Source organism: Phacochoerus africanus, chromosome 8 (assembly GCF_016906955.1).
Source record: "Phacochoerus africanus isolate WHEZ1 chromosome 8, ROS_Pafr_v1, whole genome shotgun sequence".
NCBI classification, from domain to species: domain Eukaryota; kingdom Metazoa; phylum Chordata; class Mammalia; order Artiodactyla; family Suidae; genus Phacochoerus; species Phacochoerus africanus.
The window spans coordinates 147,090,753-147,113,983 of NC_062551.1; the positions used below are offsets into that span (position 1 = coordinate 147,090,753).

The window sequence follows — 23,231 nt, forward strand, 5'->3', positions numbered from 1 at the left end:
TGCTTTGTAAAAGGAAAAAAGCAGAGTATAAAACTATTGGTAGAATGGAAGCAATTTTGTTAACACATTTTGAAGCATGGGAGTTCTTGTTGTGGCCCTGCAGAACCTGACATAGAGTCTGTGAGGGTGCGGGTTCATTCCCTGGCCTTGTTCAGTGAGTTAAGGATCCGGCATTGCTGCAAGCTGTGGTATAGGTCGTGGATGTGGCTCGGATCCGGTGTTGCTGTGGCTGTGGCTGTCACCTGCAGCTGCAGGTCTGACCTGACCCCTGGCACAGGAACTTCCATATGCTTCAGAGGTGGCCATAAAAAGAAAAACCATTAAAGTATGCCTGCTCTCACATACACATGCGCTCACAGATATTAGCAGCTGTTTGTTTTTTGCTTGTTTTTTTAAAATTCTTATGGCTGCAGCTTTGACCTACACCACAGCTGCAGCAATACTGGATCCTTTAACTCACTGTGCTGGGCTGGGGATCAAACCCATGCCTCCACAGCGACCCAGCTGCTGCAGTTGGAGTCTTTAACCCACTGCACCACAGTGAGAACTCTAACAACTATTTGTTTTTGATGGGATTATGAATGATAGAAATTTTCTCATTCTCCCCACCCTCCCTCCTTTTTGTAAATAATAAATACGCATTGATTTTATTAGACAACTGTGGTAAAAACGTGGAGCAAGACGTGGAGGAGCCCATATAGACGTTAGTGGAGAGATGGACAGTGGAGGCAGAGAGGAAGTGAAAATAAGTGCTGTCCATTCTGCATATTATAGCTATTAGGTCATTTTATATGATGTTTCTACATTATCTTAGTCAGGACAAGGACCTTAAGGTGTCAAAACTTGGGCTCCGCTTCCGGTGATGGGGAAGCTGAGACTTACGGGGAGGGGTGTAGAAAGTTGCATCCTGAGGATATGGCCATGCAGCCTGGGCTGCTTTGGTTTCCAGGGTGTTCTCTTCCCCAGGGACCTTTTAGTAGGGGAGAGGTGGGGACATCTGTGACCTGGCTTTCAGTATGGTCAAACCCTGAAGATGCTTGGCAGAGGTGGAACAGCTGCCAGCTGCTGGAAGTTTTGTGAGCCTGCCCCATCCTGTCCTGGCTGACAGAGTCACGTCTGGCACCAGATGGTGCACCTGTCATCTGAGTCAGGGCTCCTTTTGGCCACAGGGGCTGGCGGTCTGTGCTCTATAGAGAGCAGGAGGAAGGCAGGAAGAAGTAAATACTCAGTCTCCTTGTAACTTTATTTTTCTTTACAAATAGTCGTCCTGCTATGTGCCAGGCACTTCTTATTCCAAAGACTTTACAAATACTAACTCTTTTTTTTTTTCATTTTCATGTCAACCCTATGAGGTGGGTATATATTCCCCATTTTACAGAGGAGGAAATTCTAGTTAAGAAGTTAAGCAGTTTGCCCAAGGTCATATTGCTATTATGTTAATAATATTTAACACTTTTTCGTGTATAAAATGATGACATATGCTTAAATGTAATAGAAATTGGAGATACTGAGATTTGAACCTCAATAAGCTGACCCCTGAAGCTGTGGGTTAACAACATGTGATGCTTTCTCTTATTTATCTCACTGCCCTGTGCCTTCCCAGCCATGGGCCTTCCAAGCAGTCCTTTGGTTGCTGCTCTTTCGGGAAGACATGGTGCTACCATGTTATCAAATCATAGCTTGATTCACCTCTCTGCATCTTCCTTACATCTCCCCATTCTGTTCAGACTTCTGCTTTCAGAGGACTTAAGTGCTAACATGGTTTCCCTTTTATGTGACTGGGTGAAAGTCTGCCCAAGCCAGACCGTGTCGAATTTGATGTTTGGAGCTCTGCAGAGAGACACCAGCTCACACTGGCAAGGAAGCTCCCTTAGCACAGAACCCTTCCTGAGTCGCCGCCCCTGTGGGAGCCCTGCCCCCTCTCGGCCCCCTTGGCTCACAGCCCCAAAGCACCCTTCCTTCGGCATCCTCGCTGCCTGTCGTGAAGCCCCTTACCTTCATTCTCTCTGCTTGCTTCCATCCTCGTGCACTGGTCTTCTCGTCTCTGTCTACTTTTCTTTGCCACCAGCCTCTTCTTTCTCCATTAAGAGTCTTATAATCAAGTGTCATCTTACCCTTCTCTGAAGTCTCAGGTGCTTGTTAAATGTCTTAATCCTGGCTTGTGTTCTTTCTTTCATCAGATGCTCCTAGTTGACCCCACAGCTCCTCTCCCATGGTCATCTCTGCTTAGGGTTATCAGATCACACGACACCCTCACCTGTCTTCACCTCTGAATGTGTTTCTTCCTTCCAGGGAAATTCTCTCCCTCCTCTTCTCTTTTGCCTTTGCCTCTCCTACTTTTTGGTTGGTTAGTTGGTTGGTTGTTTTTTTGTTTGGTTGTTTTTTTGTCTTTTGTCTTTTTAGGGCCTCACCCATGGCATACGGAGGTTCCCAGGCTGGGGGTCTAATCGGAGCTGTTGCTACTGGTCTATACCAGAGCTACAGCAAACGCCAGACTTGAGCTGTATCTTTGACCTACACCACAGCTCATGGCAATGCCAGATCCTTAACCCACTGAGTGGGGCCAGGGATCGAACCTGCAATCTCATGGTTCCTAGTCGGATTTGTTTCCGCTGTACCATGACGGGAACTCCACCTCTTTGAATAAGACTTTCTGCCTCCTCCAGACTTTCAGAGGTCCTTGGATTTAATCTAGCAGCCTCATTGTTGTGTCTGGGACCATTCCTGCACTGAAATCCAGGAGTTAGTTTCACCTTCTAGACCAGCACCGTATAAGATGAAACACCTGTGACTTTGTTTCCTTTTCTATGAAACAGGAATAACGTCTGGTGCCAAGCCCAGAGTACCACCTGCACACTGTCTGCTCCTCGAGTCTGCACTTTTTTTTTGTTTTTTTTTTCTTCTAGGGCCTGCACCTGCGGCATAAGAGGTTCCCAGGCTAGGGGTCAAATCGGAGCTACAGCTGCTGGCCTACACCTCAGCTACAGCAACACGGAATCCAAGCCGTGTCTGTGATCTACACCACAGCTCACAGCAATGCCAGATCCTTAACCCACTGAGTGAGACCAGGGATTGAACTCGCATCCTCATGGTTATGAGTCTGATTCATTTCTGCTGCGCCACAATGGGAACTCCTCACACCTGCACTTTTATACCTCTGCCACCTGATTCAGGCTTCCTCTTCCATCTGGACCCAGGTCTCCTGCCTGTCATAGATGCCCGTTTCCCCTTCCCAACACACAAAACTCTCTGTACTTCATCTGATACAGTTTTTTTTTTTTTTGTCTTTTTGCCATTTCTTGGGCCGCTTCCGCGGCATATGGAGGCTCCCAGGCTAGGGGTCCAATCAGAGCTGTAGCTGCCGGCCTACGCCAGAGCCACAGCAACGTGGGATCCGAGCCGCATCTGCAACCTACACCACAGCTCACGGCAACGCCGGGTCCTCAACCCACTGAGCAAGGCCAGGGATCGAACCCACAACCTCATGGTTCCTAGTCGGATTTGTTAACCACTGCACCACGATAGGAACTCCATCTGATACAGTTTTGAAGCAATAGTGAAAGAGTGTGAACCGTCAGAGTCCTATATAAATGTAAGGGGCACAGTTATTATCAACAAAACGAGCTTCCCTCTGGGTCGTGAGCTCTCCTCAGTCTGCGCCTCCCCACCCAGAGTCAGCTGCTCAAGATGGCAGGTGTGTGACGTAACCCTGGGCCTTTCTACTCTCTCGCCAGGAACTGAAGCTCTCTTCCCACGAGGAGGCCTTGTCCTTCGTGTCCCTGATAGACGGCTACTTCCGGCTCACAGCAGATGCCCATCATTACCTCTGCACCGACGTGGCTCCCCCATTGATTGTCCACAACATACAGAATGGTTGTCACGGTCCAATCTGGTTAGTCCCAAAATACTCTCAGGTGCCTTGGGTGTGAAGGGAATGTGTGAGCTGGCGGGGCGCTTGCCTCCCTGGCACAGGGGTCCTCAGGTGTTAGCTTAGTGCTTGCCCGGTGCCCTTTGCCATTCCTGCTGTCCTGGCCAGGCCTTCCTGCCAGGCCTCACCGCGGTCCTTGCAGCAGCACCTCTTCTCCTTTCCTTGGCTGTCCCCATGGCTGAGCCCCTCACCTCGCCACAGCTGACCAAAAAGTGCTACCCTTTCTAACCCCTCGCCGTGCCAAACACGTTGCGTGACTCAAGAAAGCTAGGACACACGTCTCAACAGCAGATGGTGTAGTAAGAAATGGAATCCTGAACCAGCTGTCCTCCAGCGGCAGAGATGTAACAGGGAGGCTGTCCCCGTGGCATCTCAGATCTGGGACCTCTGGTGATGGGTGCTTGGTACTCTACGAAGCAGTGAGTAGGTTAGAGCTTTGATCACAGACACGCATACCTTTCTCACATGTGTGATGTAACTTCTGTCTGCTTATCTGAGTTCTGCCATTTGAAGCAACACGGGTTCAGTATACTTCCTCTTCTGCACGGCTGTCCTTAGGCAAAGGAAAACAGCTGCTGTATTTCTTCTGAGTCTCTTTTCTCAGACCACAATATATCTGCAGAAGCATCTCTTCAGCCGCCTTTCACATGAAGCGGTTCCCACCTCTTGCCCTGTCCCAGTTGCCTCTGACAGTGGTGTGGCCCTTGGTCTGGAGAGGCTCACGGACTCACAAAGAGATAGACACACAAAGAATTGCAGAGCAAGCATTGAGCCTTAAAACATGTTCCTTGCATCTCCCAACTACTGGGAGGCTTCAGGCCCATGGCGCCTGCTTTTCCCCTTGGCCTGGAAAGCCCTCCCTCCAGCATCTCCACACTTCCTCCAGGGGTCACTCAGATATCCCTTCCTCAGTCACCTTACATACAGGGGCACCACCTGTGCCCCCTCTGCACCCCACATTCCCTGGGTCCTTCACTCTGCTTTACTTTTCTTCAGTGACACAGTAAGTTTTTGTACATATCTGTTTGTTTCCTGCCTGCCTGTCCTTGCTGCCCAGCGACCGTGGAGCCACTGGTCTCTGCCCTTCGAACACATGTTGACCCCACAGCCCTCTCTCACTAACGCTTAAGGAGCAGGATGCACTGGGTGTGGGGACCTCACCTGTGGATTTGTACGGTAACTGTTCACTGCCCCCTGTGTGCAGGACTCCTCGGTCCTGGGGCACAGGGGTGTGGGACTGGCATGCTCTCTGCTCACAGCTTTCTGATCCTCATGCATTTCTTTATTAGTGTCTGTTCCTCCCTTACTCACTTGCTTCTGGAGAGCTCCTCTGAGCCAGGCGTGCTCATACAGCAATGAACAGAACGCCCCCAAATTCACACTGTCCTGAGGCTCATGTTTTCGTCCCGTGGCCTGGGATGGCAGGGAGGGGCCCCTGCCACATGTGGGGCAGCTCTGCACCCCAGCCTTGGGGGAGTGCTTCTGACTAGAGTGGAGGGGACGTGACTGGGGAGTGGACATGAGCGGGCTCAGCGCCCCGGGCAGCCGGCTGAGTCCTCTTTGAGACCTTGGAGACTGATGTGTTCCCAGGCTCCTCAGCATCTGAGCTTGCCTCGTATCTCCTACGGGAGAGGACTCTCGGACCCGGGGCAGGTAACGTGGTGGACCATCAGACTAGAGGCAGCTCCGGGACGTGGACGTGGCACGGGCTCAGGGTGCTTGTGTCTGGTGTGAGCTTTCTCCCCCTGCCGCTCTCTCCCCACAGCACGGAGTACGCCATCAATAAACTGCGGCAAGAGGGCAGCGAGGAGGGGATGTACGTGCTGCGGTGGAGCTGCACTGACTTTGACAACATCCTCATGACCGTCACCTGCTTTGAGAAGTCCGAGGTCAGTCAGGACCCTGGCTGGGGCCCGGCCATGTGGCCGTGGCGTGTCCAGCGCCGCCTCGTCCAGGAGGTGCTGCAGCGAGGGACCACCTTTGGGGGATGGAGGAGGAAAAGCCTGGGGTCTGAGAAGACTCCCTGGCAGCTCTGACAGGGCAGCCAGCTCTCCAAAAGGAGCCTGCTCCCAGGCAGCCAGACCCGGTACCCTGTCTTTCCCATGGCCCTTCCTTTCTTCCTTCAGGGGACCCATGGCAGGGGCGCCCTATGCTGTGGAAGGTGAGACACGACCAGGGAACCAGCTCACACCAAAAAACACTCGGAACCACGATCAACAGAAACCCAGAGCTATGTCTGCGGTTCACTGGTTTTACAAACCGGTACCAAGAAGGCCTTTCGGCAGCTAGGCCTGCTGCATTTCCCCAGATGGTAGCTGCAACATTTTAACAGACAGATCCCTGTCCTGTGTTTTGACAAGATGTCTGTTAGTGTCTCAGGTGTGGCTGGAAGCTGGGAATGATGTGAGAGGAATCCCGAAGGCTTAGGCAGAAGCCAGAATTGCTGAGCTGACCTCACTAGACCACAGTGCTTTGTTATTCATGTAATTTTTTAAAATACAAGAAATGGGGGCGTTTCTGTTGTGGTGCAGTGGTTAACGAATCCGATTAGGAACCATAAGGTTGTGGCTTCGATCCCTGGCCTTTCTCAGTGGGTTAAGGATCCAGCATTGCCGTGAGCTGTGGTGTAGGTCGCGGATGCCACTCGGATCCCGTGTTGCTGTGGCTCTGGTGTAGGCTGGTGCCTGCGGGTGCGATTCGACCTCTAGCCTGGAAACCTCCATATGCCGCGGGTAGGGCCTTAGAGAAGCCAAAACAAAAAGTACAAGAAATGGACTATTTTAAAAGACAAGGTTTTACAGAATTGGTCCAGGTGAATACACTAGTGTTGATTGGGTTCCCGAGAACCGAGAGAACTGGGCCAGGGGAGGGGCCTGCGGGATGAAAGGCAGCGCACTGGCTCATTGTAGACCTCAGGCGCCGGAAGGAAAAGCCCTGGAGAATTCCTGGGGCTGGACGTAGCTAAGAGCAGAAGAGGAAATGGCAGGAGGAGCCCAGGGCTGCCGGAAGTCCTGGCGTCGTCTCTAAGGGCCCCTGCCTGCCTGGGGTGTTTGGTATAGCTCGGCCTCGTGGCTGACACAGGGGCAGTGGCTCAGCACTCGGCAGGCCTGTGGCCTTGGCAGGACCCCTTTCTTCTGCATTCAGCCAGTCTTTGGAGGAAGTTCAAGAATTTTATCATGATGGGAGCATGAGACAGTCCGACCACCTTTTGAGGTGGAATCAACCGGTGCTGTACCAAGAATGTCAGTGATTGAGTAACATGGCCTGTCTGGCGTCAGACTACCTGGGGCGAGCAGGAATCATAGATGAGATGACTCATCCCGTTTATTTTAGCTGACTAGACACTGTGCTAAGCACTTGACCTACGTGTTCTCATTACATTACATTAGCCATCTGAGATAGGTTGTATTATCCCCATTGAACAGATGAAGAAACTGAGGCATGGAGATTTTAAATATTTTATTCCACTTTGCACATAAGTAGATCTTACCTGCTAAAATAGTTTCTTTTGTACGGGAGTTCTCATGAGGCAAAACTTCTGCTAATCCTTCCTCTCTGGGGCACCATACAACCTGGAAACCAGACCAGACAGCTGTCTGCCACCTCCCAGGAGCTTCTTGGAAAAGCTCAGTTGGAGGGAGTTCCTGGATGAATTTTGCCATAGTCCTTATTGTTTCCTGTGTAGTGGTATTTGCCAGCTTTTGTAAAGTGCTGACTGACTTCTTCACATGCACCGTGTGGTATAATCGTAGCAGCAATCCTGTGAGGCTGGCATTGTCATCAAGTTCATCTTAAGGGCCCAAATGAAGTGATGCTCACACAGGAGTTGCTGCTCTGTTGTGCTGTCTCCCTGGTGTTAACTCCCTTTTATCAGTGCCTTCTCCTGGATCTTCTTTTATTAGTTATTTAGTTATTATTTCATTTGCTTATTTATAATAAGCTTTTCATTTCTGAATAATTTTAAGGTGTACCAAAACATGACAGAGATGGTCCAGCGTTTCCATATATGCCCTCCACCTCGCTTCCCCTGTGAACATTGTACAGACGCATGAGAGATTTGCCTGACCCCTTTTAAAACAAGTCCTTTCTGACCCTTTTCCTGAATGGCAGGTGCTAGGTGGCCAGAAGCAGTTCAAGAACTTCCAAATTGAGGTGCAGAAGGGCCGCTACAGCCTGCACGGCTCGGACCGCAGCTTTCCCAGCCTCGGGGACCTCATGAGCCACCTGAAGAAGCAGATCCTGCGCACGGACAACATCAGCTTCGTGCTGAAGCGCTGCTGCCAGCCCAAGCCCCGAGGTCGGTTCCCAGGCCGGAGCCAGGCCGCGTCCCCTGTGATGCTCCCAGACCCGGCAACCGAGATGCTGGGTGCTCTGAGCAAGGTGTCCTTCCGCCGCACTTCCCAGGTGTTTTCCATCGAGTTTTGTTGCATGTCTGTCCCTGGGCCAATCCCCTTCCTCAGGTGTCAGCATTTTCTTTAGAAAAGACATACACCTCTTCTCGCCGTCTCAATTAGGCTGCAGAAAAAGGCATGTTTAGGACTAGTAAGCAGACATTTGCTTCTTTCTTCCTTTAGATAGCATGACTTGAGAGCTCGCCTGTCAGTGGATTATTTAAGAAATGATTCTGGCATGTCTTCTGTGGGCCAGGAGCTATGTTAGATGCACAGAGTCAGAAATACTTGAGACCCAGTCCCTGTGCCCTGAGCGTTGCCAGCCTAATGCAGAAAATGTTACAGGTAAATGAGGCCATTGCAGTCTGTGATGGGTGTTTTAATCAACACACACCACACACACACACACACACGCAACCTGGGGTTGCAGAGAAGGAGAGGGTCAAGATTCCTGAGTCACATGGCCTGGAAGGCTACACGAGGAGGTGGGTCTTGAGCCAGGTGTTGGACAGTGAGCACGAGGTTGCCAGTTAGCCAAGGGCCTTCCCAGCAGACACGTGCAGGGCAAAGCAGCAGGTAAAAGCAGGGGCTGCAGGAAGGTTCCTGAGGACTAATGTGTTACGTGAAGTTAGAAGGAGGGGAGTTGAGACTGGGAGAACAGAGATTTGGGATCAGCGGGACGCCTTGGAGCTGGGGCTTTACGTTCAGGCAGTAGGGAGCCGTGGGTGGATGAGGGAATAAAATGGATAAGAGAGGAGAGGAACTCGGCTGCCTTTTTTCTTTTTAAATGGAAGTATAGTTGATTTATAGTGTTGTATTTGTTCCTGGTGTCCCGCAGAGTGATCCAGTTATGTGTGATAAACAACTGACCTTGTTTATCTATTTTATATATAGAGTTTGTATCTGCTAATCCCAACTCCTAATTTATCTCCTTTTTCCCTAAATTTGTTTTCTATGTATGGAGTCTGTTACTGTTTTATAAATAAGTTCATTTGCATCTTTTTTTTTTTTTTTGGTCTTTTTAGGGCGGCACCCACAGCATGTGGAGGTTCCCAGGCTAGGGGGTCCAATTGGAGCTACAGCTGCTGGTCTACGTCACAGCCACAGCAACACCAGATCTGAGCCGTGTCTGCAACCTACACCACAGCTCACGGCAACGCCAGATCCTTAACCCACTGAACAAGGCCAGGGATCGAACCTGCAACCTCATGGTTCCTAGTCAGATTCATTTCCACTGTGCCACGACGGGAACTCCCTGTATCATTTTTTTTAGATTCCACATTTAAGTGATATCGTATGATTTTTTTCTCTGACCGACTTCACTTAGTATGATAATCTCTAGGTCCATCCATGTTGCTGCACGTGCCATTGTTTCATTTTTTTTAATAGCTGAGTAATATTCCATTGCATATATGTACCACATCTTATTTGTTCATCTGTTGATAGACATTTAGGTTTCTTCCATGTCTTTGCTATTGTGAGTAGTGCTTCTGTGAACATTGGGGTGCATGTATCTTTTCAAATTAGAATCTTTTCCAGATATATGCCCAGGGATGGGATTGCTGGATCATATGTAATTCCATTTTTAGTTTTTTGAGGAATATCCATACTATTTTCCATAGTGGCTGCACCAGTTTACATTCCCGCCAACAGTGTAGGAGGGTTCCCTTTTCTCCAAACCCTCTTCAGCATTTATTATTTGTAGACTTTTTGATGAGGGCCATTCTGACTAGTGTGAAGCAATACCTCATTGTAGTTTTGATTTGCATTTCTCTAGTAGTTGACAATGTTGAATATCTTTCCATGTGCCTGGCCATCTGGATGTCTTCTTTGGAAAAATGTCTGTTTTGGTTTTCTGCCCATCTTTTGATTGTTTGTTTTTTTATTATTGAGTTGTGTGCTGTTTGTATATTTTGGAAATTAAGCCCTTGTCAGTCACATTATTTGCAAGTATGTTCTCCCAGTCTACAAGGTGTCTTTTCATTTTGTTTATGGTTTCCTTTGTTGTGCAAACCTAAAATTTGAATAGATCCCATTTGTTTATTCTTGCTCTTATTTCTACTGTCTTAAGGGACTGACCTAAGAAAACAATGGGACAGTTAATGTCAGAGAATGTTTTGCCTATCTTCTAGAAGTTTTATGGTGACATGTCTTATGTGTAAGTCTTTAAGCCATCTGGAGTCTATTTTTGTGTGTGGAGTGAATATTCTAACTTCATTGATGTGCATGTCCAACTTTCCCAACATCATTTGCTAAAGAGGCTGTCTTCTCTCTATTGTGTATTCTTGCCTCCTTGGTCAAAGATTAATTGATTGTAGTTGTATGGGTTTATTTGTGGACTCTGTTCTGTTCCATTGATCCACATGTCTGTTTTGATACCAGTACCACACTGTTTTGATTATTGTAGCTTTGTAATATTGCCTGAAGTCTGGGAGAGTTATGCCTCCTGCTCCTCCCCCCGACATCCTCCCCAGGATGGCTTTGGCAATTCTGGGTCTTTTATGGGTCCATGTAAATTTTTGGATTATTCTAGTTCTGTGAAAAATGTCATGGGTAATTTGATAGGGATTGCATTAAATCTATAGATAACTTGGATAGTATGGCCATTTTAACAATATTAATTCTTCCAATCCAAGAGCATGGAATATCTTTCCATTTCTTTAAATCATTTTCAGTTTCCTTTATTACTGTTTTATAGTTCTCAGTATACAAGTCTTTCACCTCCTCAGTCAGGTTTATTCCTAAATATATATTTATTTATTTGTCTGTTAGGGCTGCATCCACAGCATATGGAGGTCCCCAGGCTAGGCGTGAAATTGGAGCTATAGCTGCCAGCCTACACCACAGCCACAGCAACGCAGCATCCCAGCTGTGTCTGTGATCTACACCACATCCCACAGCAATGCTGGATCCCCAACCCACCGAGCAAGGCCAGGGATCAAACCAGCACCCTCATGGATGCTAGTTGGGTTCGTTAACCACTGAGCCATGACAGGAACTCCTTAAAATTATTTTAATATGAGTTTAAAAGGGATTTTTTAAACTTTCCCTTTCTAATATTTCATTGTTAGTGCAAAACAAAAAACAAAAAAAAAAAAACGCAGCCTACTTCTGAATGTTTGTTTTTTGTCTTTTTGTGATTTCTTTGGGCCGCTCCCGCGGCATATGGAGGTTCCCAGGCTGGGGTCGAATTGGAGCTGTAGCCACTGGCCTATGCCAGAGCCACAGCAACGCGGGATCCAAGCCGAATCTGCAACCTACACCATAGCTCACAGCAACGCCGGATCCTTAACCCACTGAGCAGGGGCAGGGACCGAACCTGCAACCTCATGGTTCCTAGTCGGATTTGTTAACCACTGCACCACGACGGGAACTCCCTACTTCTGAATGTTAATCTTTTATCCTACTACTTTGCTAAATTTGCTTATTAGATCCAATAGTCATTGTCTGGAGTCCTTAAAGTTTTCTATATAGTAAAAAACTATGTAGTTTTATATATGTGTGTGTGTGTGTATATATATATATGTATATATCTCATACTCTATACGATACTATATAGTATCATGTCATCTGCATATAGCAACACTTTTACCTCTTCCCTTCCGATTTGGATACCTTTTATTTCTTTTGTTTGTCTGATTGCTATGGTTAGGACTTCCAGTACTGTGTTGAATAGAAGTGGTTAGAGTGGGCATCCTTGTCTTATTCCAGATTTTAGTGGGAAGGCTTTCAGCTTTTCACCATTGAGTGTTATGTTGGCTGTGGGTTTGTAATAAATAGCTTTTATCATGCTGTCATATGTCCCCTCCATACCCACTTTGGTAAGAGTTTTTATAATGAATACATGTTGAGTTTTATCAGATGTTTTTTCTGCATCTGTCGATATCATGTATTTTTTCTTTTTGTTGTTGATGTGGTGTATGACATTGATTTATCTGTGTATGTTGAACCATCCCTGTGACCCTAGGATGAATCCAGCTTGATCTTAGTGTATGATCCATTTCATGTCTTCCTGGATTAGGTTTGCTAGTATTTTGTTGAGGATTTTTGTATCTATGTTCATTAGAGATATTGGCCTGTAATTTTCTTTTTTGGTAGTGTTTTTGTCTGGTTTTGGTATCAGGGTATGGTGGCTTCATAAAGTGTCTCTGGGAGTGTTCCCTCTTCAGTCTTTTGGAATAGTTTCAAAAGGATCCGTTTAAGTTCTTCGTCGTATGTTTGGTAGAATTCCTATCAGCTGCCATTTTTTAAGCCCCGTGAACAGTGTCACTGATGTCTTCGTAGGCGGATTCCTCACTTCTCAGAGTGTGAGAACCGAAAAGACACTTAGGGATCACCTGTCCCATTTTATAGAAGAGAAAACTGAGGCCTAGAGAAGTGAAGTAGGTCTCGTTGAAGGTTAGGGCCAAAGGCGTTTGAGTGCCAAGTCTATCCTCAATGCCAGATCCCTTGAGTACTGGTTTTTTGATGTTTCTCTACCACAAGGTGCTGCCCTGCATGTGTCAGATCCTTCCCTTAGAAGGAGTCAGGTCTCAGGGAAAGGGCCACACAGCTCTTCCGGAAGCCCAGCAAGTATGGTCAGAAATGCTCTGAGTAGTCTGTTTTTAACAGGATGCATTTGTGTGTACCTACATCAGGGGTGGGCAGAGGAAGCAGCACCGGGACAAAAGGGGGCCTGGGTTCTTGATGTGTGAATCATTTTTTATCTCCCAGCAAGGCACTGTCACTGAACTTGGTGAAAGAGGAAGGACACGTGTTCTTGTTGATCAGATAGGGTTTCCTGCCAGCCTTGGGGAGTAACTGCAGCCTTTGTTTTTGTGTTCGAAGATGTTCTGCAAAGGTGAAAACATATCTGCCCCTTGTCTGTGAGACCTCGGAGTGAATTAGAACCTTAGAGCCCAGCAACCCTATTTATTCACATAGTCTCTCCTTTCAGGTATTAGAAGTGATTTCACTTTTTCTAGGGCTTAGTGGGCTCTGGGTGAGGCTGAGAAAATGGAGAGCAGTAGCCGTAGCAAGTGAGAAGGTGGCGGCAGGTTGGAGGCTGGGATGTAATTTCTTTGCTGGGATTAGCTGGGGATGTTTCTGGTGTAGCTGCCATCCCTGCTGGCCCAGGCCTGGCAGCCAGTGGCTGTGGTGGGAGAAGCACAGGGTCGGAATTGAACCCCTCTGTCACGGTTTCTGTTGAGGCTCCTGGAACCTGCGCTGAATGTGTTCAGAGCTTGTCTCTCCACTTGATTATAAGCTCTTAAGGCAGGACCTGGGTCTCATCACTGATTCATGGGAAACACAGCAGCCAGCACAGAATCAGTGCTCACAAATATCTGTGGAGGGAGTAATTACAGCAGTAGCTGCCGTATCGGTGGGTACCTAGTAGTCCTAAGCAGTTTTTGTGTGTATTTGCATTTTTAAAAATCTGCATGATGGCTCTTTGTAGCTATTATAAAGATGAGGAAATTGAGGATCAGAGATGTTCACTGACTTGCTCAAGGCCACACAGCTAGTAGTATTAGTAGTAATTCCAATTACAGTGGCAGTAAATAATGAGGATGACGATAATGGCTATTATATGCGATTCATAACTTTGCCAGGCACTATTTGAAGGTCTTTCATGTTTTGGGTTTTTTTTTTTTTTTTGCCTTTCTCTAGGGCCACTCCCACAGCATATGGAGATTCCCAGGCTAGGGGTCTAATCGGAGCCGTAGGCACCGGCCTACACCAGCCAGAGCCACAGCAATGCGGGATCCGAGCTGCGTCTGCAACCCACACCACAGCTCACGGCAACGCCGGATCCTCAACCCACTGAGCAAGTACAGGGATCGAACCTGCAACCTCATGGTTCCTAGTAGGATTGGCTAACCACTGGGCCACGATGGGAACTCCTCATGTTTTAAGTTATCTCATCCTCAGAACAATCTGAGGTGTGTTGTTATCCCCATTATATTTACCCAAGCTCACTTAGGTGATCTTAGTGGAGGCGCAGGGATTTGACCTAACGTCTCCTGATCCTGACGCCCGGGATCTTTCTCCTACGTTACAGTCTGCATAAATACAATCTGCGTAAATACAGCCCCTGGGGTGGGGCTGCTGTGGAAGGGAGGGTAAGACTAAGCCCTGTGTGTGTGGCTTTTTCACACAGGCCCTCCGAAGACCTGTTTTCCCTCTGCCACCTGCAAATTAGAGAAGTGGTGGAATCATGAAAACTAAAGAGAATGCCGTCCCGGTTCCACCTTCATTTCCTTGACTCTTCTGACCACAGACTTCTGACAGCCAGACCCCAACCTGGGCTTCACTCTTGAAAATGCAACCAAGAAACGCCTTTTGGAATAAATAAATAGCAGGTGGCAGTGCAGAGTGGGTGTGAGTCAAGACAGTCCACGTCTCTGGTGTGCTGTCCATGCCCACTGCCCCTCCTCTGCTCTGAGGGTGTTGAGGGCCCACCAGCCAGGCACCCCAGTTCTCCCATGTCCTCTTACGTGGCGTCAAGCTCAGGCTTGACTCCTCCACTGTTGAGCTCTGATGCGAGGACTTCTGCAAGTTCTTGCCGGGGCTCCAGGAAGCAGCTGGTACAGGGATGACGCTGACCAGCGGTAGCCCTGGTCAGAATCACAGTGGCTGCCGGGTAGGGTGCCCTCACTACACACCAGGCGCTGAGGTAAGCCCTTCACATGCGTCATCTTGGTTGTCTCTCATGGCAGCCTAGTTGGGGGGGGGCATGACAGTGACCCCATCTTTCTAATGAGAAGACAGATTCTGGGGGTTTAACAGCTGCCCCCACTCCCACAGTTGACCCTAGTGCTGTGGGCTCTAGAGCAGCCTTGCAAATAATCAGCCCATAAATGGCCCTGTTCCCATCCTCCTCTGATGTCCTCCATGGCTCTGCCCTCCAGACCCTTCCCTGGGGGCATTAGTCAACACCTTTTCTTTTCTTTTTTCTTTTTAGGGCTGCACCTGTGGCATACAGAAGTTGTCAGGCTAAGGGTTGAACCAGAACTGCAGCTGCCGCCAGTAGCCACAGCCACAGCAATGCCAGGTCGGAGCTGCGTCTGTGACCTACACCCCAGCTCATGGCAATACCGGATCCTTTACCCACTGAGTGAGAGGCCCTTTCTTGATCTTTTTTCTCCATCAGGACAGTCCCGAGTTGCCTGTTCGAACCTGATTTTAGCCAGGTAACAAGTAGTCAAGGTAACAGAATAGAGGAGAGGAGGCTCTGGAAAAGGGAGTACCCAGGAAATGATAACAAAGGGAGCCTGTATCTGAACCCAGTTTTTGGCTCTCAGATTTGCACCCCCCACCAGGGCCAGGTGTGCTGTGGGAGGTGAGAGGCTGGAGCCAGCCCTGACTGCAGCATGAGTCCTAAGCCTGACCTTGGGCAAATGGTTCAATGGCTCGGAATCTGTTTTCTGATGTGTAAAAAGGGATAAGAACACTATGTATCTCATGGATTATCATTAGGACAAAGAAGCTAGTGTGTAAAGCGTTTGAGGACAGTGGCTGGCACAGAGACAGCAGTCAGAAGTGTGAGCTGAAAACAAAGAAAAAATGCCTGACGGACCCTGTGGTGAGGATTTGAGGGACCGTGTTCCAGTTACTGCTATAGGGACCCTGGTACTCAGCAGCCACTATGTGAACAGAAACCTTCAGGGGTCCTGGTGGACCTCTTACCGCTAGGTCCGACCTGGAAGGTGCTTTCTTGCCCACGATAACCTTGTAGCTCTCAGTGGCTCCGTGGTGGGAAGGCGACTTCCTGTGGATTGTGAATTCCCAGTTAGCCATTTGTGCTGAGCCCAGCCGGGCAGATTTTGTGATGGGTTTGATTTGCTGTTTGAGTCAGAAGAATTTGAGGGGATGGTCTGCTCAGAATCTTTCTATTTAGCCAGCATTTAGTGCGTGCCTCCTTGGTGTCACGAGCTGCTGGGAGCCCAGGCAGGCTCAGTCACAGCCTTCTTCTTGGGTCAACCGCCCTGTTGTTCTGCACAAAACCTGTATTTTCTTCACCCTTCTATTTTCATTACCATTACTTCCAACATGCGTCCTCCGTCCTTAGCGCTCATCCTTCAGTCCACACTCTGATTACTCATTGATACATTCACCAAGCACTTATTGAGCATCTCCTGTGTACCAGGCTATGGAAGAGGAGTCGGAAATATGACAGACACAGGCCCTGCCTTCTTGGAGTGTCCATTCTTAGTTTGTATTCATTTCCTCCCCATCTTCTCTTACCAGGACATAGCCTACTGTGTCAACCCCGTAGTAGCCGCACAAATTGTAGTTTTCCCTTTGATTGATTGATTCTTTGATCCATTTTGGCTCCATTATTAGCCTGTGAGTGCCTGGAGGGCAGGAGTCAAGTACTTATTAAATATTTGTTGAATGCCCAGGTACGTATTCAGCAAGCCCCACAGGGGACTGCGACCTTAGACCTTTGCTCTTCTGCTCAGACTTCTCCGCTCTCTTCCACAGAAATCTCCAATCTGCTGGTGGCCACCAAGAAAGCCCAGGAGTGGCAGCCCGTCTACACCATGAGCCAGCTGAGTTTCGATCGGATCCTTAAGAATGACATTATGCAAGTGAGTTGTCTCTGCAGTTCCTGGGTCCAGCCCTGGTTTTGCCTCCCCACACCCAGCAGAGCAGCCTGGGGGATATGGGGAGGGGGAAGGCGGGTTTGGGAAGATCCTGGTGGGAAGGGAGCAAGAAGTCCTCCCTTTCATAGGTAAAGCCGGTCAGCCAGTGCCCTGCTCTCCAGCCTGGCCTTGCTGACACACCCTAGAAACTCCCTCCTTGAAGGAGCTGGACTCCGAGCTTTGTGGGACACCTCGGATTAGAGGGGCCGCTATTGCAGGTCTTCTGCAGGTAGAAGTTGGAGGACTTGCTGGGAATGCTGACAGGTCTCCACAGGGGAGGTGGGCTTTCGACCCTCAGTGCCCCAAAATGTACTGTGTGAAAAGCACTTCTGAATTTCCGTCCTGGGCTTTCTGCTGACGTGCACAGCTGGGAGCACACAGAGCCCAGTGAGGGAGCAGTTGTTGTATGCTTTAGACCTTCTGGAGAAGCGTCTCGAGACGCACATCCTGCAGATCATTGTCCCCGCCTTGGGAGGCTTTGGCCCAGAATGTGCAGCCTGAGGCAGGTCCCACTTCCCTTGGAGCTGCCTCAGGCCTTGGCCAGGGCGTGAGGCCCAGGGAAGCCCCACTTTCCACTCTGCTCCTCCTTCCACAGAACCACGTAGGGGCGAGGTGAATCGTGGGCTCACGGGCCTCGAGGAGCTTGGGGGAAGGTGGCAGGCGTCAGGCTGGTTGGTTTACTTTTTGTAGCTGGTCCCTGAAGCTGTTGGAGAGCTCTGAGGGAGCGCGAGTCCACGGCTCACTTCTCTTCTGTAAATGCTTCTCTGAGGCCCATCTTCCGGTCCCATCCCTCGGGGGTGTTGGAGCTGTATCTGGAGAGGAAAATCGCCGGGTGGGCCATACCCCAGCCTCTTTTCTGCCTGCAACTTGCCATGTGCTTAGGGTCTTCCTCTGTCCCTCCTCTCGAGCGTCGGGGTGGATCACCACCCTCTGCGCTCCCCGTGTTCACGGACCAACGTGATCGAGCACTTCCCCGTGCCAGGCACGACTGCCAGTCCTGGCCGGCTCTCGTCTGTCTTAAGTAGATCATTACGTAACCAAGAGATGCGTCCTAAGGAGGAAGTAGGGCAGGATGTGGGACTGTCAGAGCCGGTTTAGCCTTGGGAGGACAGAGATGGCTTCCTGGGGGGAGTGGCCTCAAAGCAGAGACCCAGCGGGTGCACCAGCACGGGCGCAGGCAGATGGGGCAGCGTGGAGCTAGGCCGAAGTGGGACACGCGGGGGCCTCTGGGTTGCCGTGGAATTGTAACAGCCTGATGCCATGACTTGGCCCCTGGATCAAGCCACCCTTTGGGGGACGAGTCATTATTCTGAAAGCATATGGCTTTTACATGATGTTCTGGGAACACAACGTCCCATAACCTTGATGAATCGCTTCATGACAGATGCAGCTTTAATGAATAGTTATAAGACTTTGCCAGGATACAGTAGGCAGGGTGGATGTCTCACCAGTTTTCTGCTGTGACAGATGACACATGGTGGTATTTGTGCACATTAATAGCCCTGATTAATAATTGTGTACATTCCTGCAGGGGACAGGAATCAGCCTGCGGAGGCAGCCACAATGCATTTTTCTGCATTTGTAGGGGGTCCTGGGAGAATAGAATAGTAGAACTCCAATTTATAAGTTGACATGCGTTAATGTCAACAGCTTGACCATGCCTCAGTTTCATGAATCGCATTTTGATTTCCAAACATTGAGAGTGTTTAAATCAGAATTATTAAAGCTTAAGCTGGAAGGGTCTTAGAGACAGATCAGGAAACGTTCAGGGCCTCAAGCAGATGATCTCCCTTGTCCTCATACTGCTCATTTGGTTTTATTATCGTTTTTCATATGTGGGGAAACGGAGGCCTCGCCCTCCAGTCTCTGCCTGTCTCCACATCACCTTCCCCTGTGGGCTCTCTAGGGCAAATGCATGTGTAAATAGCTTCCCTAGGTTTAAACCGTGCACGCCTGCATCCATGCGTCCGAGAGATGGGTGGAAAATGAATAGTTGGGTAGGAGAGGGTGCCCAGACAAAACAGATTGGCTTTTACCAAACGCTGTGTGCCTGGATTGGTCCCAGGAGCTTTTCTGCCTGGTTCCTCCTTTGACTCTTACAGCAGTCCTCTGAGGCCGGTACATTGTTAACCCATTTTCAGAAAGTGGGCGCAGACCGAGTGGGATGAGAGAAGGTCTCCAGGTTAAAAGGCCAGAGCAAGCAGCAGGGCTGGCGCTCACGAGCCTGCTGTCTTTGTACCCCAGCCTGTGTGAGGGGGAGCCTTCTGTGGGCTCCTCGCTGAGTCTCCTCTGGAGGCCTAGGGTGAGGCTGATACTGATGGTTGAGGTTTGGTGAAGGGTCAAGATCATGTTTGGCCCCAGGCCGTTCCTCGAGGTAGCAAGCAGGTTGCCGTTTAGAGACTATGAGACTGTCTCCTGGGGCCTGGCACGGTGCCACAGCTGTGTTTGGCCAAGTAGCTTTTTGTTTCATCTGGAGGCCTGACAAGACCAGGCACTGGAGCGGCGTGAGCTGTTGGGGCCCTTTTGCCGTTACCCCACCCCCGCCTGTCTTGTGTGGTCCCCTGAAGGACCGTTCCAGGCTCTGGCATCACGGCAGCCCCAGAGGGAGGTCACCCTAACCCCTTGCTTCCTCCTTCAGGGCGAGCACCTTGGGAGAGGCACGCGGACGCACATCTACTCTGGCACCCTCATGGACTACAAGGACGACGAAGGGACTTCCGAAGAGAAGAGAAAAATAAAAGTGATCCTCAAAGTCTTAGACCCCAGCCACAGGGACATCTCTCTGGCAAGTGTCTTCCTCATGGCTCCCCCGTGCCCTCCCCGACTTGGGAGCCGGTAGCCACGGTGGGCTGAGAAGCACCTTCGCCCTGATTTTGGTCTTGGCTTTTATCAGGATTCCTTTCTTCATATAGTCTTAAACACGGTATATAAAACAAACCAGGGAGGCTTAAAGATGAGGTGAGTTGAGCCAGCCCGGCCCTCGGCTCGGCCCGTGCCTCCCTGTCCAGCCCACTCCCTCCCGTTTCCCTCCTCGAGGCCCGTGGGGCAGTGCCGTGGAGCCCCAGGGCTCCGGCTGAATGGTCTCAAGTCCCGGAGGCAGTTCAGGGCTGTCCCTTCCAGTCTGGAAAAGTTAAAGCTCAGAGGAGTAAAATGACTTAGCCAGGACCCCACAGACTCTTAGAAAGTGATAAGACCAAGTCTTGACAGACACTTGCCGCCTTGCTTTTCCATTTATTTTAATAAAATGTCAAAACGTTTTTTCCCATCATTTGGTGTAAGAGGAAGTGGTGGGTGTGCATATCCAGTGGGGCAGGTGTCAGCCAGCCTATCCCTCCAGGACTCCGCGTCCTTTTAGAGTTCCTTTTTATTGATTGATTGATTGTCTTTTTAGGGCCACACCAGCATGTGGAGGTTCTCAGGCTAGGGGTCAAATCAGAGCTGCAGCTGCTGGCCTACGCCACAGCTTACCACAACGCCAGATCCTTAACCCACTGACTGAGGCCAGGGATCGAACCTGCATCCTCATGGATACTAGTCAGATTCATTTCCGCTGAGCCACAGTAGGAACTCCTAGAGTTTCTAAATCAGTCACCTGTCCCAGCTGGCCAGCCCTTGTGGTGAGGGCTTGGCAGGGGCTCCAGCAAGTCGAGGCCAGGGGGGTAGTTTTGGGGCTTGGAATGAAGACTGGTGAGCTTTCCTGGGGTCCACTGACCTTCCTCTCAGCTCAGCCCCTTTAGGATTAAGACCTGGGGAGGCTGGCCTTTGCCATTGCTTTATCCTGTCCTCCCACAGGCCTTCTTCGAGGCAGCCAGCATGATGAGGCAGGTCTCCCATAAACACATCGTGTACCTCTACGGCGTCTGTGTCCGGGACGTGGAGAGTAAGTGTGGTCTCTTTGGAAGGGGCGGTGGGCCCTGGCCGGGGAGTGGGGCTGCCAGGAACAGTGGGCTGATACCTCCTTGTGCTGCCCAGCTTCTCACCTTCCTTTTGGCAGTCAAGGACTTCAGGTACTGAGCAGTCACTTGCCTGAGGTAATAGTGGACATGGAACTAAACCCCATTTGTTGCTCACTCATTTCTTTGTTTTTGTTTTTGTTTTGTTTTGTTTTGTTTGTCTTTTGTTTTTTTGTCTTTCTTTTAGGGCTGCACCTGCAGCATATGGAGGTTCCCAGTCTAGGGGTCTAATCAGAGCTATGGCTGCCGGCCTATACCACAGCCACACACAACACCAGATCCGAGCAGCATCTGTGACCCCCACCACAGCTCACGGCAATGCCGGATACTTAACCCACTGAGCAAGGCCAGGGATTGAACCCACAACCTCATGATTCCTAGTCAGATTCGCTTCCACTGCGCCACGACAGGAACTCCATGTTGCTCACTCATTTCTTGAATGTTTACTTCTTGGCAGCTCTGGGCACCACCCTGTGCTCAACTGGCAGGTGGGGATGAGTGAGCCAAGTTTGTTATCCTGAGAGTCCAGAGTAGAAGGAGCTCGGGGCAGGGCTTGAACTCAGGCCTCTCCAGCTCTGAAGTACCTACCACTTGCACTGGCCATTAAAGCAGGCTCTCGAAGGGGGATTGAGGGAGGGCGCTGTGCCACGTGGACAGAAGGTTGCAGACGTGGCTGTTTTTGTGGTTACAGACATCATGGTGGAGGAGTTTGTGGAGGGGGGACCCCTGGATCTCTTCATGCACCGGAAAAGCGACGTCCTCACCACACCCTGGAAGTTCAAAGTTGCCAAACAGCTGGCCAGCGCCCTGAGTTACCTGGTAAGTACATTCCGATGTCCGGGGTGGTCGCCACCGAGGACCAGAATGTCCTAATAGGGAAGGCAGGAAGGAGGTGCCAGCCCGGCAGGCTGGAGGGGCCCAGGCTCTGTGCTTAGTGAAAATGGTTGTCTCGGGCTGTTCTGTGTGCTTGCGTGTGAATCCCGCTCAGAGGGAGATTCTGTCACGTCAGAGGACTGACTCGTCCTGCAGGGCGTAGTACGAGTAGCCGAGGTGCCATACATGTGTTGAGCGAGGGGACGAAACTGTTAGCATCAGTGGTAGCGTGCATGTATTGAGTGCTTACAGGGCTCAGCTCTTCAGGTGCTTTACAGGCTCTCATCTGTTTAGTTCTCACCAAAGCCTTGTGGAGCCTGCTCCACTGATGCGGGAGCTGGAGCAGAGGAACCCTATAAAGTGTGCTCATGTCAGTGCTGGGAGAGCTGGGCCGCCCCGTCTGGCTGTGGCCGGGGAACGCGGAGATACAGCTGGGGGTTGGAAGCAGGGAAGGTGGGCAGCCCATGAGCAACTTTGCTGAGCTCAGCCTTTTCGCTCTGCAGGAGGATAAAGACCTGGTCCACGGAAATGTGTGCACTAAAAACCTCCTCCTGGCCCGCGAGGGCATCGACAGCGAGTGCGGCCCGTTCATCAAGCTCAGTGACCCCGGCATCCCCATCACGGTGCTGTCCAGGCAAGGTGTGTCTCCCCTCCCTCCCCGTCCCCTTCCGAGGCAGGGTCAGGCCAACAGGGAAGGGCCCTGGGGTTGCTGTTGTGTCTCCTTTTAGAAAGCACACTTCTGCAGAAGTGCTCCTGCCGAGCCCTTGGGAGCAGGGGAGATGGCGTTGGGGGGGGGGGCGGGGGGGGTCGGTCTCTGCCCTCAAGGAGCTGGCTGTGCAATGGGAGAAGCATAACTCACCCGAGGCCGGCACGTCTGGTCCTTGTGAGGAAGGAACTTGCTTCAGGCACTGGGGCAGCCCAAAGGGAGGCCTCTGGGTCCCCGGGTGGTCAGAGAGGTGTGGGGGCATTGAGACCTGGGCCCTCCTGTGTTCCTTCTAGGCCCGCTGTAATTAGCAGTGTGGGGGAGGCCTCAGAGTGGTTGCTGTGGTCCTGCGTCCTCTCTTTGAGGTCATTCAGAGGAAAGGACAGTATGGGAGCTGAGACATTGAAGGCACTGCACAGGTCATGTGCTGCCCGTAGGCCATGCGTGGGACTGCAGTGCGCCCATGGGCTGGTGCCGTTGGCCTAGCATTGAGCAGTGCCTGACACCTGGAGTTTTGCTCAATCATTCAGTCGAGGAATGAATGGACTGAGTCTGGAAGGGAACCAGGATGAAAACCGAGCCTCAGAAATAAGACCCAAATCAGCCGCTCTTTGGAAGGGGAGTGGGAAGCATCCTTCATCCCTGTGTGACTCGTACTGTCTGGCACCATCTAGCCATTGGACACAGATTGGGCCCTGAATCTGTCGGGGGTCCTGTCCTCAGCAAGGGTCTGAGACACAGTCATGGATGATTCTA

The 23,231-nt window shown here is 50.3% G+C and overlaps 1 protein-coding gene across 3 annotated transcripts in view; it reads left to right on the top strand.

The window, feature by feature from the left end:
• JAK1 (Janus kinase 1) overlaps positions 1-23,231 on the top strand; it is a 136,738-nt gene that overhangs the window by 102,315 nt on the left and 11,192 nt on the right. For all 3 annotated transcript variants that reach the window (XM_047788764.1, XM_047788765.1, XM_047788766.1), the window contains exons 9-16: positions 3,735-3,892; positions 5,694-5,817; positions 8,039-8,225; positions 16,786-16,892; positions 19,585-19,731; positions 20,739-20,826; positions 21,591-21,718; positions 22,276-22,411. In XM_047788764.1, coding sequence (XP_047644720.1) covers positions 3,735-3,892; positions 5,694-5,817; positions 8,039-8,225; positions 16,786-16,892; positions 19,585-19,731; positions 20,739-20,826; positions 21,591-21,718; positions 22,276-22,411 — 1,075 coding nt within the window. The remainder of the gene's footprint in view (positions 1-3,734; positions 3,893-5,693; positions 5,818-8,038; positions 8,226-16,785; positions 16,893-19,584; positions 19,732-20,738; positions 20,827-21,590; positions 21,719-22,275; positions 22,412-23,231) is intronic.